Source organism: Haliotis asinina, chromosome 11 (genome assembly GCF_037392515.1).
Source record: "Haliotis asinina isolate JCU_RB_2024 chromosome 11, JCU_Hal_asi_v2, whole genome shotgun sequence".
In the NCBI taxonomy this organism is placed as follows: domain Eukaryota; kingdom Metazoa; phylum Mollusca; class Gastropoda; order Lepetellida; family Haliotidae; genus Haliotis; species Haliotis asinina.
In genome coordinates this window covers 31,655,193-31,676,752 of record NC_090290.1, presented here as the reverse complement: position 1 = coordinate 31,676,752, position 21,560 = coordinate 31,655,193, and the positions used below count along the sequence as shown (strand labels likewise).

At 40.2% G+C, this 21,560-nt stretch overlaps 2 protein-coding genes across 5 annotated transcripts in view; one reads left to right on the top strand and one right to left on the bottom strand.

Annotated features, from left to right (window-relative positions):
• Window positions 1–744: 744 nt before the first annotated feature.
• Window positions 745–13,290, bottom strand: LOC137255224 (probable serine carboxypeptidase CPVL). 3 transcript variants are annotated; one of them, XM_067792657.1, is made up of 13 exons: window positions 13,174–13,290; window positions 12,519–12,727; window positions 12,060–12,172; window positions 11,234–11,348; window positions 10,685–10,743; window positions 10,160–10,239; window positions 9,565–9,631; window positions 9,150–9,272; window positions 7,310–7,441; window positions 7,102–7,176; window positions 4,991–5,164; window positions 4,053–4,235; window positions 745–892 (listed from the first exon to the last, which is right to left on the bottom strand). In XM_067792657.1, the coding sequence occupies exons 2-13, from the start codon at window positions 12,694–12,696 to the stop codon at window positions 788–790; spliced, it is 1,404 nt and encodes a 467-aa protein (XP_067648758.1). In that variant the 5' UTR covers window positions 12,697–12,727; window positions 13,174–13,290; the 3' UTR covers window positions 745–787. The 3 variants fall into 3 exon arrangements, with proteins under 3 accessions (XP_067648758.1, XP_067648757.1, XP_067648756.1); XM_067792656.1 differs by lacking the exon at window positions 13,174–13,290 and adding an exon at window positions 13,145–13,171; XM_067792655.1 differs by lacking the exon at window positions 13,174–13,290 and adding an exon at window positions 13,073–13,154.
• Window positions 13,291–18,082: 4,792 nt separating this feature from the next.
• The window catches only part of LOC137255242 (beta-galactosidase-like), a 33,310-nt gene continuing 29,832 nt past the window's right edge, over window positions 18,083–21,560 (top strand). The window contains exons 1-2 of one of the 2 annotated variants that reach the window (XM_067792679.1): window positions 18,083–18,449; window positions 19,948–20,114. In XM_067792679.1, the coding sequence (XP_067648780.1) occupies window positions 18,375–18,449; window positions 19,948–20,114 (242 nt within the window). In that variant the 5' untranslated portion in view covers window positions 18,083–18,374. The remainder of the gene's footprint in view (window positions 18,450–19,947; window positions 20,115–21,560) is intronic. The other variant, XM_067792681.1, reaches the window with a different exon arrangement.

The following is a 21,560-nucleotide window of genomic DNA, read 5'->3' as shown; positions in this document are numbered from 1 at the left end:
AAATAATACCTTTTACTTAACTGGAGGAAAGGATTCCATGCCTACCAAGGGTAATTGTTTGTTATGTTTCATTTTGACACAGATTTGGAGACTGTTTTATACTGTTCATATGTAATTTTATATATTTTTAACTTAAAGGCAGACTTAATTACTGACCCATCACAACTGAGAAACACATGTACCGGTTCTAGCATAAATTGCAGCATCATAAGAGGTGAAATAAACATTTTGAGAAAAAAAATAATTAGTAAAACACAGAAAGATTTAATACTGTTTTCTCTGTCATAAGTAAAGTTGTTTGGTCAGAAGTCTGCGACAACACCAGTGAATGAGGAATTCACTTTGTTCATTTTCAGGGCAGATAAATGGAGCTCCTCGGCTTGCAGTCCATAGTTCATGTCTTTCATCTAACTCATGGCATAATGTCTATGTTGATATCAGCATCCCTCAGAGACTTGTAGATTCTGTGTATATTACTGCACCTGTCTTGTGTTTTCTATTGAACATATCATGTAATTAACAATATATTGTATATATGAGCAAAACCTACATAAATATATGAAATTGTACCTTGTTTTGTGTCTTGTTTCCTAAATACTGAAGTAAGACTACCATAGATGTTTGTTGATGGATTCTGTGTTGCCCATTTGTCATGACCTCATATGGCAACACCCAGCAAGCTGTCCTAGAATACATACAGCAGCATAATGTCATGAAACATAAAAAAAAACAGTACAAGAGAAAGAAACTGTATTTGAAACAGTTTATTGACACAAATCTGGTTGTACTAGAGTTTACTGAATGGTATATTTTCCACAAATCTCTGAATCATGTCAAGTGATCTCCTTGGTTGGTCATGTGGCAAAATATGGCCTCCGTCACGCACTACAACCTGAAATTGGAAACACTTTGAATGTACATACAAACTGTTTATCCATTCCAAACCATCCCTGTTGATCATTTACAATACTGGAAATACTGTTAGAAATATGAGACAGACATCCCGAAATAACACATCATTGGTCAGTATGAGAACACCACAACACATGTATGTTGAGACAGCTTCTTGAACCTGGTCAGTTACTAATACCACTGGCCAGTTTCGATTGCCCCTGTTCAGTTTCTATTTCCCCTGGTATGCTACCACTGCTCCTGGTCAGTTACTTTTGCCCCTGTTCAGTGTCTATTGGCCCTGTTTAGTTACTATTGTCCTTGGTCAATTACCATTTACCCTGGTCAGTTATTGCCACTTACAATTTCAAAATGGATAGAACTATCAGAAACGAGCGGACCACTGTAACGTGATAATGCCTGTAAAATGCGTGATGACGGGCCATTATCAAGGCCGTTGTAAGGTGACGTCTTAAGTCATTATTGACAATATATCTGGCTCACATTCGTCACATATACCTGTGTCATTATGCACTTTCTTGCCTGGGCCAACCATAACAATTGTACCCTAAATTATAACATACAGCAATGAAAATATTGACTGGACTCTCAATGGTGACGTCATCTGTGTTGTTCTGCGACGTAAAATGTGTCAGTGACCTCAGCAAATGCTTCTGAACCGATGACGTTTTTATTCTTATTTTATTAAAAATTCTATGTATTTTAGCTCCTTCATCAGGCAGTTAATGAAAGACCTCAGGCTTCTGCAAATGATATTGCTCTGAAAAATAGCGTTACCCTTATATTATGGCCCCTGGTCAGTTACCATTGCCTCTGGTCAGTTACCGCTGCCCAAGGTCAATTATTGCCCCTGGTCAGTTACCATTTCTCCTGGTCAGTTATTATTGCCCCTGGTCACTTACCATTGCCTTTGGTCAGTCATTATTGCCCATGGTCAGTTACCATTTCCTCTGGTCAGTTATTGCCCCTGGTCAGTTACCATTTCCTCTGGTCAGTTATTGCCCCTGGTCACTTACCATTTCTCAAGGTCAGTTCCCATTACCCTTGGGCAGTTATTATTGCCTTTGGACAGTTACCACTTCCACTGGTCAGTCACAATTGCCCCTTGTTCAGTTCCTATTGCTTCTGTTCAGTTACCATTGCCCTTAGTCCAGTACCATTAATATATTGCTCCTTGTCAGTTGCTATAACCCATGGTCAGTTATCATTGCCCCTGGTCAGTTGCTATAGCACATGGTCAGTTACCATTGCCCCTGGTCAGTTGCTATTGCCCATGGTCAGTTATCACTGGCCCTGATCAGATACCATTGCTCCTGGTCAGTTACTATTTCCCCTGGTTCATTACCAAAGAACCTGGTCAGTTACTATAGTATGTGGTCTCTTACCATTGGTCCTGATCAGAGACTATAGTCCCTGGTCAGTTACCATTGGTTCTGATCAGTTACCATTGCCAAGGTCAGTTACTATAGTCCCTGGTCAGTTACCATTGCCCTTTGTCAGTTACCACTGCTCGTGGTCCTTTACCATTGCCCCATTTGCTGTTACTCATGGTCAGTTACCATTGCCCTTGGTCAGTAACTATTGCCACTGGTCAGTTACCAATTCAAGTGGTCAGTTAACATTGCCCCTGCTCAGTTACTATTACCCCTACTACCCCTACCGGTATGTAGCCATTATTGCTGGGCAACAGTCATCTGGTCATCTCATTGCTCCAAGTCAATTACTATTGTGTCTGTTCAGTTACTACAGCCCTTGGTCAGTTACCATTGGTCCTAATCAGTTACTATTGTCCTTGGTCAGTTACCATTTCTGCAGGTCCATTACCATTGCCCCTGGTTAGTTACCATTGCCCTTGGTCAGTTTGTATTGCCCCTGGTCAGTTACCATTGCTCCTGGTCAGTTACCATTTCCCGTGGTCAGTTAACATTGCCCCTGTCAGTTACTATTGCCCCTATTCAGTTGCTTTTGCCCCTGTTCAGTTTCTATTGTCCTATTTCAGTTACTGTTATGTAGCCATCACTGCTGGTAGAACAGTCATTTGGCCATCTCATCTCACAATACAGACACTCACAGCTGGGTGAACAGTCATTTGGCCATCTCATTTCACAATACTGATGCTCACTGCTGGATGAACAGTCATTTGGCCATCTCATCTTACAATACAGACACTCACTGCTGGATGAACAGTCATTTGGCCATCTCATCTCACAATACAGACACTCACTGCTGGATGAACAGTCATTTGGCCATCTCATCTCACAATACAGACACTCACTGCTGGATGAACAGTCATTTGGCCATCTCATCTCACAATACAGACACTCACTGCTGGATGAACAGTCATTTGGCCATCTCATCTCACAATACAGACGCTCACTGCTGGATGAACAGTCATTTGGCCATCTCATCTCACAATACAGACACTCACTGCTGGACTAACAGTCACTTGGCCATCTCATCTCACAATACAGACACTCACTGCTGGGTGAACAGTCATTTGGCCATCTCATCTCACAATACAGACCCTCACTGCTGGATGAACAGTCATTTGGCCATCTCATCTCACAATACAGACCCTCACTGCTGGATGAACAGTCATTTGGCCATCTCATCTCACAATACAGACGCTCACTGCTGGGTGAACAGTCATTTGGCCATCTCATCTCACAATACAGACGCTCACTGCTGGGTGAACAGTCATTTGGCCATCTCATCTCACAATACAGACACTCACTGCTGGATGAACAGTCATTTGGCCATCTCATCTCACAATACAGACCCTCACTGCTGGATGAACAGTCATTTGGCCATCTCATCTCACAATACAGACGCTCACTGCTGGGTGAACAGTCATTTGGCCATCTCATCTCACAATACAGACCCTCACTGCTGGGTGAACAGTCATTTGGCCATCTCATCTCACAATACAGACCCTCACTGCTGGATGAACAGTCATTTGGCCATCTCATCCCCAATAGGTAGCCACTCACTGCTGGGTGGACAGAGGCAAATCTGAACAAAGTCACTTACTTCATATATTACATGAGCTTTATTGTTGAAAATCCTAGAATCTGTTTGACCACATGTCACCACCTTCATAATCTGGTACTGCTAGTGGACTTGTCAGTGCTTGAACCTACCTGATAGAAGTTGCCAACCTGTCTGACATAGCCAGCTACCTCATCATCAGAAGCATTAACCTTCCACACTGTCCTGTTGGCAGCTTTGTACGCCTGCAGTCCCCGCCACTCCACAGTCTGCAGCATGGCTTCAGTCAGAGGATTTGCCACAATAATGTCCAGCTGTCCATTATACAGCATCACCTTGTACATAAAGGATTGAAATAACCAGGAGATGTAGACTTCCTTGACTTGTAGCAAAGATCAAATCCATGATAAGTTGGCACACTTTGATGTCATTAATATGTCATAGGCCATAAAACCACCTGACACAGCATGAGAATCAGACAAGGTTACCCATGTGTATGTGTTGTTAGAGTGCCAACTGTTTTTTGTCCTTTTCTACCATAAACTGGAAAGCCTGACTTTAAAGTAATGTGAAAAAGAGTTTCTGACATTCAAGGATTTACAAAGTGTGTTGATATGCTGGTAAATCCCGGTCCTATAAACTTTACAACAAATGTGATATATATATATATACTGCCCATCAAAAGTTTAGACTCACTTAAAACTTAGTTGGGGGAACCAATTGCAAGCCTTGTGCAGATGGATTGCACAAGAATCATGCTTTAAATTGATGAAAAGCATGTGAAAATATTGTGCATGTGAATATCTGTGTTTTGATGTAAAATTTTGATAAGAATTCGAAATTTTCACTTAGTTTCATCGTTTACTGAACTTGTGACAAAATCTTTTCAACATTAAGAATTTGTTTTATAATACATAAGTTCATGTTTAAACAGTACCCTTAAACAGTATGGAATGTTTTGCAAAATCTAGTTTAGAACAGTTGACTGCATTTATACCAGTGAGTCTAAACTTTTCATGGGTAGTATATGTAACATTGTCACCTGTCTCTTGGGCAGTTTATATTTCTCATTCACTCAGCGTATACGTACCTTGTAGTTATCCATGATTGTTGCCAGCCAGGGTTTAACAGACATCATGAAATCATCAGCGAGATGCTTTGACACCTCCGATCCATCATGAAAGGTAAGGTTACCAACATGAACAGCATTTCTCGTCTCTGGACGCGCTAGGAACAGTGGGTAATAGCTGAAGTCTATAGGATCCTGTAAATACCAGTCAATGTACCACTCATAGCTACTGCTTGTAAATGTACATGTTATCATGGCTTGTGTAGTTTCAGCACATGCAAATCTGCTTGAAGTGTGAATTAGCTGAAGCCTAACTAAGCCAGAATAATATTGATAAATCACTAAGTTTAATCCACGACAATACCCTAAGACTATACCATTTTACGTTCTCTGCATATCCTATTCTCATTTTGGTCTGAAAGAGCATTAGGTTAAAATTCATCCCAGTTATTAAAAGGGTTCATTCATTCTTTCTCTTGTTATGTGATTATGATTTCCACAAACATTTTTTCACAAGTTGCCTGAAACAGCATTTAAATACACTTAAATATCTGTAAGACTATATTTCTTTTACAAAGCATTAGTTTCGAAATGACAACCATCTTGTCTAAGATGTTACAGTGTTTAAACGCAAGATTGTGTGTTTCAAAAGTCCATTAAATTTTATGTGGTAACTATTGTTTCAAGTTTAAACTTAATCTTAAACTCAAGTTTACTAAAACTTCAAATTCAAATATCTTAATTCATTGGTCTAATGGATATGGCTGTGTATTTGTAATCCTAAACTTACAGGTTCAAGCCCCACTTGCACCAGCCAAAACGTTTGTAACTAATTTAGCTAACATTCATAATTTATTTAAATTAGCCTCGTTTCCAGCACTTGTTTATCACACGACATCCCTAAGGTAGCACATGGTCTAAAAAAGCATGCACTTCAGTCTGTGCCTGACACCAAGCGGGAAAGTTGCTCACCTCACTGTCTGCTAATTACAGCATGTTAAGGAACAAATGTAAGTTATTTTGAACTCTTCTACCTTTATTCCTTTATTAGTTGTAGTAATAATGAATTGTATATAATTACTGGTAAACACTTTTTGATTAATGAAATGTTGTTCAAATATGCATTCAACAAAATGTCTTTATACAATTTCAATACACATTGTAAAGTTTGTTAATGCCTAAAGTATATAAGTTGCACTGAGCAAAGATTATGGAATTGTTTTTTGCTTACATTGTTGTTTTGTAAACCTCATCAGAGCTGAACAGATTTCTTTATGCCCCTGATTCGTGAAAGGTTTTCACCTATCTTGATTTATTATTCAAGCATTCATCTATCTGTCAGTCAATGTCTCAAGAATGTTTTCAAGGATAAATTGTAACCGTATATGAATATAATAAACTCTGATGCCAGTATCGAATATTTTGTTCTTGCATCTACACAGTGTATCTTAGTAAATGATTAAAAAAGGATTAATGTACGACATTTTGTGATATTTGGAACAGTTGTTGTGTACTGATTACATCTGTGTGATATTGTTTATCTAAAATGTCTGACACATCGTTGCCAGAAATCCTGTTAGTTTTCGTCATTAAAACATCAAATCTTTATATTTTTGACAGTCCATAATCCATAATCCTCATCCTATACACATTTGAGGAATCCAACAATTCCAAATACTAATATAGATCTACAGTATAAGAAATAGTTCAGATCTACAGTATTAAAATTAATATAGATCTACAGTGTAAGAAATATATTTACAAGTGAAAGACTAGTATGGATCTTAGTTTAAGAACTTTTACAGATGTACAAAATAAGGACTAGTAAAGATCTACAGGATAAGGACTAGTACAGATGTACAGGATAAGGACTATTAGTGCTGGTAACTATTCTGTGTCACCAGCACAGTCTCCACTAGCGGAAAATCGATCTTCCTGCCTTAAGATGAATGTTCAGTCTATTATTCAACCAGAATTGTGTTGGCCTATCGTGCCTCCCACCAAGCCCAAATGTACCCCCTCCCCCAACATTCACTAATCGCGTCTACAGTGACAATAGGAAAGTTCTTTCTCATACGTGTTTATGCCACTAATAACTACTTATACAGGTATGGGAAATACAGGTCACTTACTTTCGTAATAAGATAATTGTAGAATTGATGAAGTCCACTTTCTTTTCCAGCGAAAGCAAGCGCTGTGCCAAATGCCTTCAATAAAAAACATAAAGAAATGAAAAGTTAACTGTAGTATAATCACCATTCTCCTTTTAATGATTTGCAGATAAACAAAATGATCATGAATTCGATATGTGTGCATTATCATTGTGACTTCTGACCATACCTGGTGAGCTTCTTGATACCTGCCCTCTCTAATGTAGGCAGCAATGTCCTCCCCTCGTGCAGTCATGTATTCTTCCTGGTTCTCATCAATCAGTCCCAGATAAAACAGGTACTTGCCATATACAGGCATCATCTAGTGGAAAAGGACAATGTTCTGCATCACAAAAGGGATATAGACACTCTAGGCCTCAACAAGTTCATATTGTTGGGCAAGTTGGTCTGGCCTTTCGTGTTCCATCAATTTCCCCAACTGGCAAATGCCTAATGACTTTAATATATATAAATTATATATAAACTTCCCAGACACACTGTGCTTGTGTTTTGCTTGAACTCCATGGTTTAGTCTGGCATGAGTCAATGTTATCTCATGATTCATAAAAGATATCCTCACCATATTCTGTTTCATTATGTCCATATTTCAGTTAAGAGACCACTTTTACATAAGAAGTACACATTATGATTATATTGAGCTTTTAAGGATATGGAGCAGCTGGTCAGCAGATTCAGATGCACCTCAAACTAGTGTTTCACATATTCCCATAATGTAAATGGACGAATGAATGTGAAGTTTAAATAGAACACTGTCTTTTAACAAAAAATAGAAGATTTTCAGTAAATGTTCAAAACTGTAAGAGATAATTATATGTTTCTAGTAATACGTGATAAAAATAAGCACATGACACTTTACAAGTGGTAGTGAATCATTGCAGTAGTTGTTATATATAACCTCCTGCAGCTGACGAGGCATACTGGAAATGAATCTCCCATTTGAAGGTATCTTTTCCGATCCTCTGTCAGCGCCTGGCCAAGTTCCATCGTTATGGCAGATGGCCTACGACCGCAACGCACACAAACATCCCAGCTGTTCAGCTGGGGTACATTTGGGGTCTTTGCTATCCATGACAATCCATGAACGTTGTGCTGCTTGTGGGGAGCACTAACGACTCGTACACGGTGAGTATGGACGATGTAGTCACGTGAACGCCATGGCTTCCAAGTGGGAGAACCAAATGGTTCTACCCTTATCCAGGGAGCCTATATAGAGGTTGTAGAGTACCCCTGCCTCATTATAACGGAAACTCCAAACGCCAAATTTGTAACGGGATCTAAGGCTGGCATTGGCTTGATGTTCATTTCGAAGTCGCTGGACACAACCACGCCGTATAAAAGAAGTAAAAGCACGACACATGGCCAATGATGATTACCGAACATTGGACGATGTGTACACGGTAGGCTTCAGTTGGCGATGTGTGTCATAGTCAGGTAATCACAGACCGTCGTGCAACTCGGTTTCACCTAGTTGTATGCAATTTTAAGTTGTTAGGATTTAAGTCATTCTCTTCCCACAGTGGTTACTAGTCACATCTTCCTACGTTCGTAGGAAGATATCACAAGTAACCTCTGTGGGAAGAGAATGGATTTGAGTGTGCTCACGTTGCAACTAAGTCGTATGCTACAAGTTGTTACTACAGGTCACACAGTGAGAACGCACGTTAAAGGTAGCACAAGGCATGTCGATTCGATTCGTTTTGCTGCTTGAGCTGACACCTGCCAGATTTCTGACATTAGCCAGAAGACACTCCACACATGAAGTACATAATTAAAGTACGAGGACGTTGTTCAATCGTGTGTAAAGCCGAGGCATACGGCGTACTCTAACAAGATTGGGCTGGTAAAGTACAATCGGATCTTTTGATCTTTTCATGAAACATCTTAGAATTCAGGAGGTTAGTTGTTGAGGTTTGCTTCTAAAACCGTGAGTGTTGTACAGAAGTAATTTGTCTTACAAGTTGTCACACAGATGTCCAGTCCAGCTGGGTATGTCATCAAAAAACACTCACAGTCTCTGGATCACTGAGGCCATCTCCAATAGCCATCCCCTTAAAGTTGATCTTCACTTTAGCTGTTGGGTTCTCTGTGTGGATTTTGTAGGAGATGGCGGGGACATACTTCCCTGCATACGACTGGAATCACAGGTTAAAGATAATGGTTGACCGTATGAGAAAACCCAGTACCAGCCTGTAAATATCCATGATACACCAACCTTTTCGTGATATTAATGATTATTGACTTTGAAAATTCATTCTGCGTTTATTCTGATGTTTGTATTAATGTAATATCACCAACAGTGGTGCCACATCTGCATTGTATACAGTACACACATCCAGACATACTGTTAGGTTGCCAACATACTTCAGGAAAACAGCTACAGATAAAACCCGTCATCCGTTATTTACGTATTGATGTTACGCTTACCTCTCCAGTAATGTAGAAGTCATTGCTTTGATACGATGAAAATATCTGAAAGAACTGCGTCAGACAGCTGTAAGAAATAAATGGATATTGACCAAGAGAATGATCTTCCATTCGTAAAAAGACATTAAGAAATAATGCTCACAAATGCACCATAATCATGATAATGGTCACATATTGCTAATACAGTACGAACAAAACAGTATGAGGAATTTTCCCAAATGAGCATCGAAAATGGTGTCTTTATGTAATCTAATCGAGTGTATATCAGTGAGTGAGTGAGTTTAGTTTTACGTTGCACGTAAGCAGTATTGCAACTATATGAAATGAAGGAAGTGAAACTATTCTCCTGTACACATTTAAATTGTTAGTTTGCAGTCAGCCTGCTGGTGACCTTTGATTCGATTTTTGTATAATTTTTTAGAACTGTCATCCGCAAGAAAAAAGAAGAAAACAGCAGTCATATAAACCTCTGCTATCGCGATCGCATCTCATGTAAGACATCTTTGTCAACTACAAGACTATCAATAGCTCATTTTGTTAATTTTGAAGAATAGTAGATGTAATTTCAAGGCTTGAGACTAATCTTGTGCTTCACCTGTACAAATCCCTGGCGACATCTTCTTCGTTGTTGGCATAGCCGGACTCTTCCCCGGTGAAGCTGAAACCTGTCCCCACCTGCAATAGTAGCACTGGATGCTGCATATTGAATATATAGAGTAGGATACACGGTTTCATACTTATGACCTTTGTGTCATATATAATCCGTCTATGTGTGATAATCTAAAATATATTAGTAGTACGAAAGAATAAGGCTCCACTGTTAATATTGTTCAAGACACCAAAGACGATTTTGCAGTGGGATTCACTGTATTGTCTCGAAGTCCAACCAAAAGGTTTCAGCTCAAATCAGGCAGTCAGTCATATTGTATAAACATCGTCTTTTCATCTTGATCAAGAACTATCTGCAATAGCCTCTTGTTGAACATTTCCAATCTCTGAGTAATCTGTTACGCTTAATATGTGGAACAATTTTTCCCGACAATTTTCCCGACAAATGATGACAGGCGAGTGTACTTTCAGACCGCAGTAACCGGCATTCCTGATATTCGAACCAACTTACAGGGTTGTCAATGTACAACATGGAGTATCGGGAGTTCCAGGTGATGTTGCGCCTCACCACTGTGAACAGAAATTCAGGGTTAGGCATCACAGTACATTTTACTTGCCTTGGGCGGGGCAGCTCCGATGAGTTATAACACAGCAATGATGGTTCCTTTGTACTTTAGTTTAGTACTCACTTTTGTACTCGTTTAGATTGGTATTGAATAACTGTGAGCTTCCCAGCAAGGAATCGATGAATGGGTGACGCTACCACGTGTATGCCACCTTTAATGTATATGTACAAGAATAATGGCGATTATTTGATAGCACCAGTAATATCGTTGGGTTGTTAATAGAATATTCCAGCTTCCCACTAGGAAACACTGTCTCAGTATATTAGCACCATAAGTATGCCCGTCGTACACTTCTGTTACCTGACTGGTTGCTTGACTGTCGCTTTTGATCAGTAATTTTGTCCAAAGGAGCGTTACCTCTGTCGTCTGCGTGACTAAGATTGGCGGAGAAGCAATAAACGTATGTCTTCCAGAAAAGACCGAGGGCAGCTTACAATTTCCGTGTTGATCCACCGAGAAGGGTCCATGTTCCACAAACAGACCAAAGAGGGAGGATCCGCCGGGTCCACCTTGGAGCCACACGAGCACGGGAGCAGTTTCGGGGTTAACCTGCCGTAAGGTAAAGAAATACGCTGAGCTTACGAAACAGAAAACAGATGCTCTAAATGGTAGGAAATGTCTTTAATTTCAAGCATATGAATTAATGGCAACGAGGATGTAGCAAATTCTGTGTTTGACGGCTTGGTGTACCACAGCTGTGAAGATCCTGCGTTTGACATCGCGGAGCTGTAAAGATCCCGTGTTTGAGATGGCGTGAATGTGCCAGTGCTTTGAAGATCCTGTGTTTGACATAACATGACATATTTCAGGTGTGGAAGATCCTATATGTTACCTAGTGTGATTTTTTTAAACGGAGAGTTTCTTTGTGAGATATACCCGAAATTGGAGTTTACACATGTTGTAGTTGTACAGGGATATAGCTGAGTGTCACGTGACATGTCATATCTTTGATGGGAATAAACCTTTGCTATGTGTGTTGCTGTGCTTCTGAATATGCGAACTTTTATGATATGACTTTAAACATGATACTGAGGTATGTGTGTGTTGCTTGACGTTGTGGTGCATGTGAGTAGCATGACATTGTAGTGCATGTGAGTAAGTGAGTAACATGACATTGTGGTGCATGTGAGTAACATGACATTGCGGTACTTGTGTGTAGCATGGCATGACATGCCTGTGTGTAATATGACATTGAGGTGTTTAATGATGACATGACGTCTCTATGTGTAAGGTATCTGAGTGAAACATGGAATGATGTACCTGAGCCGGGAAGAACCAGAAGAACATGTTGCTGTTGGTGGTCTTGTTGACGGTCAGGAAGCCGGAGTGACCTGGTTGGGGGATATAGGACCCTGTGGCACTCGCCAGCCGCGCTGGGAAACAATGGAGACGTTTAATGACTCGACCATCTAGAGAGTATTGCACAAATTTCTATTTGCATGCTCTGTCTCTCTTTCCTTCTCACTCTCTCAAACACACATGAACACAATGCTACTGAGTTTCCAGAAAAAAATATTTTGTTCATGACTGATACAAAATATCGCCCCATAGTAAGATCTCACACCAACACTAATGGGGGCAGTGGGTTGTTTGTGAACTACGAAGCGCCACTTTTATATAGTTTGGAACAAAGGAATCTCCCGACGAAGTTGCTTTGAAACAGCACCAATGACAACAGGTGACAACATACATTATCAAGCTTTAATGTTTACAATTTACCTTTCTCTGTTTCACCTCTCTCTATATACGGCGTCAGCATGAGGGGCTGCCCAGGGTCCACGCCGTTGTTGAGGGCATGGGGGTAGTATTTCGGAAACATGCTCCGGAAGGGGTCAGTCTGTGTGGCCCGTGCCACTGATGCCATAATGACCAACACTTCCAACACTGTCGACTTCATGACCGGTAGCTGTTCTGACTAATACAAATGTCTGTAAATGCAGATAATGTGGTTCAAGTTCTCTTAAAAGTCAGAAAAATATAAATTCTAGACATGTTCCCAGGGGATACACAAATATGTTATGAGTTTCTTTCTCTATCTTGTGTGACTGTTGTTTCATTTGGGAACCAGTTATTAATTGACCGCTTCGAGGGAAAGTAGCCGATAGTAATTCGGAACTGAGATAGTAATCTTCGCTTGTATCATTGTAGTACTACACTACGTTATTCAATGTATGCTACAATCGAGAGTGTTACATGAGTTACATAAAACACTGTTGACACCACTTGGACAGTAACATTATGAGGTTAAGACCAAAGAATAGTTTTATACAGACCGGAACATCTGGTTGTCTTACTGTTGTGTTTTTATCCTGAGTAGAAATAGGACAGGACACAGTGAAACTAACCTTTAACAACAGACTGATCACTGACTCACCTTTTCCAAGTCATCTGACATGTGCCTTGTTAATGATAAAGTGTGTGATAAGTTAATCTCTCATGAAACGTCCCTTATTGAGAACAGTGGCGAGAGAAGAATCTGTACAGATTTACTACTGGTATACACTGTGACCCACAACTGATAAGAGTGACAGGTTGCTGGTATCCGAGATCGACCTGCTCCACTAACCCTTCTTAGCCATGGGTTAGCATCTCCATATTGAAATGTGAATCCATATCTTGGATCACTGACCGTGAGAAAGGTGGGGTATTGTGAAAACCAAACCTTGCACACCGTTGACATATTTCCATGTGAGTTTTCCTGAAGAAGATAGTCAAGTAGTTTCAGATGAATCCCGATTCCTTGAGTTAAATAACAGAGACGTCAAGATTAATAACGCCGATGTTCCACAGCATTAAGATCAGGTGGCAACATGCACGTGTACAAAACGTCTAGGTTCATCTCGCAGATGTTATATTGCATTAAGATCAGGAGGCAACATTCATGTGAACATAAGGTCGAGGGTCATTCTTCTGATGTTATACTGCATTAAGATCAGGAGGCAACATGCACGTGTATATATAACTTCAGTGTTAATTCCTGTGATGTATTATAGCATTTAGATCAGGAAGCAACACGCACAGTTGCATAGCGTCAAGGTTCATCCCTGTAATGGTCTATTGCATTGAGGTTAGGAGTCAACATTCACTTGAACACAGCGTCAAGGTTCATCCCTCTGATGTTCTATTGCATTGAGGTTAGGAGTCAACATTCACGTGAACATAGCGTCAAGGTTCATCCCTGTAATGGTCTATTGCATTGAGGTTAGGAGTCAACATTCACGTGAACATAACGTCAAGGTTCATCCCTCTGATGTTCTATTACATTGAGGGTAGGAGTCAACATTCACGTGAACATAACGTCAAGGTTCATCCCTCTGATGTTCTATTGCATTGAGGTTAGGAGTCAACATTCACGTGAACATAACGTCAAGGTTCATCCCTCTGATGTTCTATTGCATTGAGGTTAGGAGTCAACATTCACGTGAACATAGCGTCAAGGTTCATCCCTCTGATGTTCAATTGCATTGAGGTTAGGAGTCAACATTCACGTGAACATAACGTCAAGGTTCACCCCTCTGATGTTCTATTGCATTGAGGTTAGGAGTCAACATTCACGTGAACATAGCGTCAAGGTTCATCCCTCTGATGTTCTATTGCATTGAGGTTAGGAGTCAACATTCACGTGAACATAACGTCAAGGTTCATCCCTCTGATGTTCTATTACATTGAGGTTAGGAGTCAACATTCACGTGAACATAACGTCAAGGTTCATCCCTCTGATGTTCTATTGCATTGAGGTTAGGAGTCAACATTCACGTGAACATAGCGTCAAGGTTCATCCCTCTGATGTTCTATTGCACTGAGGTTAGGAGTCAACATTCACGTGAACATAACGTCAAGGTTCATTCCTCTGATGTTCTATTGCATTGAGGTTAGGAGTCAACATTCACGTGAACATAACGTCAAGGTTCATCCCTCTGATGTTCTATTGCACTGAGGTTAGGAGTCAACATTCACGTGGACATAACGTCAAGGTTCATTCCTCTGATGTTCTATTGCATTGAGGTTAGGAGTCAACATTCACGTGAACATAACGTCAAGGTTCATCCCTCTGATGTTCTATTGCATTGAGGTTAGGAGTCAACATTCACGTGAACATAGCGTCAAGGTTCATCCCTCTGATGTTCTATTGCATTGAGGTTAGGAGTCAACATTCACGTGAACATAACGTCAAGGTTCATCCCTCTGATGTTCTATTGCATTGAGGTTAGGAGTCAACATTCACGTGAACATAACGTCAAGGTTCATCCCTCTGATGTTCAATTGCATTGAGGTTAGGAGTCAACATTCACGTGAACATAGCGTCAAGGTTCATCCCTCTGATGTTCTATTGCATTGAGGTTAGGAGTCAACATTCACGTGAACATAACGTCAAGGTTCATCCCTGTAATGGTCTATTGCACTGAGATCAGGGGACAACATGTACGTGTATATAACTTCAAGGTTCATCCCTGTGATTTTCTATAGCATGTAGATCAGGAAGCAGCATGCATGGGTGCATAGCGTCAAGGCTCATCCCTGTGATGTTCTATAGCAATGAGGTCAGGAGGCAACGTGCACCTGAACACAACGTCAAGGTTCATCCCTGTGATGTTCTACTGCATTGAGATCAGGAGGCAAAGTGCACGTGTATATAACTTCAAGGTTCCTCCCTGTCATTTTCTATACGTGTACAGAGCGTCAAGGTTCATCCTTATGATGCTCTACAGCACTGAGATCAGGAGGCAAAATGAACGTCACATATAGACCCAAGAGCCAGTGGCTCTCATCAGCCGGCTAAAGGTTGAAATAAATCCTCCGTTTTGATTGTTACTGAGAGTTAATCAAAGTCTGTGCTTCAGAACACCGCTATCAGTGCGACATTTCGTTTATGGTTCAGCATATATAGTATGACTCTTCGGTGTCCCCGAGGTGATCTAGAATTCGAATATGCCCCATGTGTATCGTGAGATTAGTTAGAGATGACACGATGCAGTATGACTCGTCATTATGTGATGATCTACAGGAGACACGATGCAGTATGACTCGTCAATATTTCTGATGTGATGAGCTACAGATGACATGATGCAGTATGACTCGTCAATATCTCTGATGTGATGAGCTACAGATGACACGATGCAGTATGACTCGCCAATATGTCTGATGCGATAGGCTACGATGTAACATAACTCGGATCAGGTACAAATGATACATGCATACTAATGTTTGTTTTGTGCCAACATCCAGCCAATATTGAGCTTACCTGTTCACGACGATCATTGGATGTCAGTACAAACGGCACGTTGTATTTCAAATACAAATTCCCTAGAGCACCATATATACAACTTCTGCAGAAGCGCACTAAGTTAAGTTAATGTGGCTCTCCTTTCCTTATAGTCTCGGCAGCTTTAGGGAAAAAGGTGTAAATTTAAGGCAGTTTGTGACAGCGGTACAACAAGATCTACTATATTTTCCTCCTGTGCAATAAATCTAGACCAGAATGGTGGGAGAGAAACTGACCCACGCGCTGTTGAACGACGTATCGGTCGTGGGCGCCACTAGCGTTTTGTCCTTGCCCCCTCGTTTATGAAATCAACATGATACCTGTCAGATAGTATGTTCTGTGATAATGTGCTCCCATCTTGAACACGGCGTTTGATATCTGTCAGACAGCATGTTCAGTGATAATGTGCTCCCATCTTGAACACGGTGTTTGATATCTGTCAGATAGCATGTTCAGTGATAATGTGCTCCCATCTTGAACACGGTGTTTGATATCTGTCAGATAGTATGTTCAGTGATAATGTGCTCCCATCTTGAACACGGCGTTTGATATCTGTCAGATAGCATGTTCAGTGATAATGTGCTCCCACCTTGAACACGGCGTTTGATATCTGTCAGATAGGATGTTCTGTGATAATGTGCTCCCATCTTGAACACGGTGTTTGCTATCTGTCAGATAGCATGTTCAGTGATAATGTGTTCCCATCTTGAACACGGTGTTTGATATCTGTCAGATAGCATGTTCTGTGTTAATGTGCTCCCATCTTGAACACAGTGTTTGATATCTGTCAGATAGTATGTTCTGTGATAATGTGCTCCCATCTTGAACACTTTGTTTGCAAAGGTTCTGGCATAGTCACCAAATGTTTTAATGTCAGAACGGCTTTCCGAATGCCATCATTAGGGCTCGTAGAGCTTGTCTCAGCAAGTATACTGACCCAAAATGTTCAAACAACTGCAAATGTCACAGGTGTCACAACTGATAATGCACACGAAGCAGACCTTTGGGTTTCAAACTGTGCATATGAAGCAGACCTTATTTTTCCTTTTATGTTCACTAATCTGTTTTTCAACTGCTTGGTGTTTCTTTAGGGACTTAACTATTACAAGCCCTAATTAGGTAATCATTTCTCTGAATAGTGTTCAATCAGGAATAGTTATCAAGATTAACTCTGAACTTTGTTCAAAATAAAAGTGTTCACTTGTCAATTATATTTATCTGAATGAGCTTGTTTCGAGATAGATAATTTGGCAAAGTATCATTGCCATCGTGGAAGCGGTACAGCTAGATCACACGGTCATACCAACTGCTAGAGGAGGAAGATGTCGTATGACAGTTCACTTTCAGTTTCCAACTTCAATATTATAGCACAGATTGCGCTTTCTCCATTTTATTCTAATTAAATACATCTGTAATAAAAACGCCACTGATATAAAGTTCAAAACAAGCGAAGAAGATTTTAACAATGTTTTCAATGAAAATCTCTCTACTCCCGACATGGTTTATGCTTCCCGGCACCGCATCTTTCCCGGTACTTCCCTAATTAGCTCTCCTGGGATAACTGAAATATACATTTTACCCTTTCCGGGACTTCTTTCTGAAAAATAGATTTCAGCCTTCCCGGTACGACACTGTTGACTGACATCTGAATATGTCGAGGGTGCAGGCGAGGCGGTGTTGACTGACAGCTTATAATATCTGGACAAACCTCTCTAAATTTTAGATAACTTAACTACTACAAATCATCAGAGTTGATCTGTCGATTTCATGCGACTGTGCAAAAGGCCCAAAACAACACCTTCCTCGGATTTAAACGCCCCTTCTTCCTCAGCAGGTGGAGATCCGGGTTAGAATGATTGTCGTAAGAGGCAACTTCAGCCGGATCGTGTTGTCATCATATCCTAAATGCGTAGATCAGTGTTCATGCTGTTGATCACTGGACTATGTGGTATTTACAGACCGTCGCCATATAACTCTAGTATTAACTCACCCACTCGCGCCTCAGCAGAGTGTATGAAGCGAACGTAAATGTCATGCATAGACATGCGGCATGGTTTGATGTAGGGTACGAGGATCTTGGATCGGTTATTCGAGTCTCATAGTCCAGAAATTATCACCACCGTTTTCTACACATGACCCCGGATAATGCCCCTTAGTCACACATGCACAAATGCTTCGTATGTGTGTTACCAGAGACCATATATAATGGTCTCTGGTGTTGCCGTGTTACCGAAATCACATCAAACAAGTCTCTTGTGTGTTTGAATCACGTGAAAGCTGTCACATGACGTATCCCACGTGATTAGATCAAAATGGCGGCAGGGACACAAGACTGGGGAATGCAACTTGTTGCACTTGTCCTAACGTGCCTTATCGCTTGTACTTTGGTGAGTTTTAACCCGTTGAACAGGTTAAAAGGTTGATTGTTAGGGCGCCATATCATATGTAATCAACAACCCACTTGAAATACTGATGTGTGACAATGCATGTTGATTTTGACAGTGTCAATCGCTTAGTGACTGGAGCGGATGTAACACTGATCTGCTTACGGCCGATCAAGGGCTCGGGTGGGTTGGGGTTGGGTGGGGGTACCTGTACACCCACCCCACTGCCTCCCCTATGGAAATTTTCGCTGACGAGCTTTCCCCTCAACCTTTAGACTTGATGATTTATGTGCACCCTACCTGCTCCAAAATCTTGAACCCGCCCTCTGATGATTTACTGAGCTTTTATGCAACCGAGGCAAAGTTATCGACGACAGGCGAGTTTTCTATACTCAGGCATATCCCAAAGCGAGCTGAATTCGACGTTCTGGTTATTTCGACGATAGAATTGCTGGCGCTATATCGAGGAAGTACGTGTGCGATCGGAGTGCACAAACAGTTTCATCGGTAGGGCAGATGCCCAATTCCTGTCGTGAGACGCTTTATTGACAATTGAAATAAAGCAATATAAGTTATGAAAGGAGCAAATGAACATCAATATTTTTTACCCTCGATCGTTCATATCACTTCAGATGCAAAATCAATTTCCTGTATAACAAAAAATAGCGAGCAAAATTCAGTAAGATCAGTTGTCTGCTAGTGACAGGTTATATATTAAATAGGAAGCCACGTGATCAAAACACTCTCCCACAGTGCGGAGGGAAAAGTATGGCTCATCGTCGAAAACACATACAAAATACACGGATGTGGCAAGCAGCTACAGTTTGGCTGATGCGATGTCATCAACGCTATTTTTGCTGGAAACACATGATACTTTTGTGTGAAATAGATGAATATACCATTATCACTCAAGATTATCAAAATCAAAACTTAAAATGATATTAAAGATAAAAATTAAGTTTTTGTCTTATATCGTCTAAAACCCCTAACACTGATATATATTGATGTAGTCCAGCATATAACTCAACGACTTCGCACTATGTAGGCCTTGTTTGATCCATAAAGTATGATACCTTTCTTTAGAATTATGTAATTGAAAGTAGATATATCACACTAATTTGGTAATGTCTACAAAGACAGCCAAAAGTTTACCACACACATAACGCAATGACTGACATAAAAATGGGAATGGTCTGTAAGTCAGTAAAACTTGTTCCTTCACCTGTAAGTCAGTGTAAAACATAAAAACAAATAACAATACAGAGATTGTCAAACTGTTTATGATTACTTAATTGACACATTTATGTATCCAGGTGTCAATGATGTATCATTCACATCACCCATCAGGACCATGTGTAATATGCTCCCTGTCCAATGTCCACGTACATGTATTTTACAGCTTACCTCTGAAGACAGATACCATCCAATTAATGTGAAAAACATGTTAAAACAAATTAACTTACCAAATGTTCAACTGTTTGTATGATATGTATGTTTACAGAGTTTTAACCACAGTTTTACGGTTGATTACAACAACGCTACATTTCTTCAAGATGGCAAGCCGTTTCGCTACATCTCCGGCAGTCTGCACTATTCCCGAGTACATCCATATTACTGGAAGGACAGATTGACAAAGATGAGGGTTGCAGGACTAAATACTGTTCAGACGTAAGGAATGGTGGATGTAGTAGCCCGCTCTGTCAATCAACAGTGGTCTTTTAAGTATAGCATTACAGGCAAAGCACCTTGATTTCCTCAGGGCCCATACTGAGGATGCTGTGTTAAATAGAGATATAAGTTGTTCGGTAATGTTCAGGTATCAGTGAATATGGTCAAGTTGTTGATGTTGGATTGATGCAAATTTTACATACTGATACTAAATTACTAATTTTCTGCTAAAGAAATGTGTACATTTAACTTTAATACCTTGATTAGGATTTGTAATGTGATGGTGAATAATCATTATAACTATGGTTCTGGGTATGGTGGTGGGTATGGTGGTGGGTATGGTGGGTACTTGCATCAATGCAAATGCTTCAATACTGACCCCAGCAATGGCAGCCAGTGGTAGCCTTCACTACTGGGCAACACACCATTTACTTGGTATAGAAAAATCCAAGAACATATTGTTATAACTTTTTCTTAACATTTTCATTGATACTCTGGCAAAGTTTACTTCACCAGAACAATGGCCATCATTACTTCTAGTGCGTGAAAACATTAATTGAGCAGTTTTGAGACACCAAGTCATTGTCACATGGGCAAATTGTAAACAGTATCACACAACCCATTTTCAATACCAACAGGCGTGTTGATCCTTTGTGTCAATTTCTCTTTACTGTCCCGAAATCATACACATGAAATGTGCATTAGGATGACCTCATTGATTAAATATAGTTAGCATCTTTATTTTAGCAAGTTTTGTCACATATATTTTGATGACCTGGGCTCATTTTCTCCATTTTTCTTGTTTTTCAAATAAACTGAACCCACTGTAATAGTTAACAGAACATACCAGTAGTATCTTAGGTCTGTAATAGTTAACAGAACATACCAGTAGTATCTTAGGTCTGTAATAGTTAACAGAACATACCAGTAGTATCTTAGGTCTGTAATAGTTAACAGAACATACCAGTAGTATCTTAGGTCTTTAATAGTTAACAGAACATACCAGTAGTATCTTGGTCTGTAATAGTTAACAGAACATACCAGTAGTATCGTAGGTCTGTAATAGTTAACAGAACATACCAGTAGTATCGTAGGTCTGTAATAGTTAACAGAACATACCAGTAGTATCGTAGGTCTGTAATAGTTAACAGAACATACCAGTAGTATCGTAGGTCTGTAATATTTAACAGAACATACCTCTAGTATCTTAGGTCTGTACAGAATATGTAGTACTGACACACTGTCAACATACCCAAATAACTGTAGCTCTATCTGGGGGTAGCATAGGGTGGGGAGTAGGGCACAAGTAGTACTGACACACTGTCAACATACCTAAATAACTGTAGCTCTATCTGGGGTAGCATACTGTGAGGAGTGGGGTACATGTAGTTTTGAAACCAGCTACTATTTAAATCACAATAGTGAACTGATCAACAATTTAAGAGC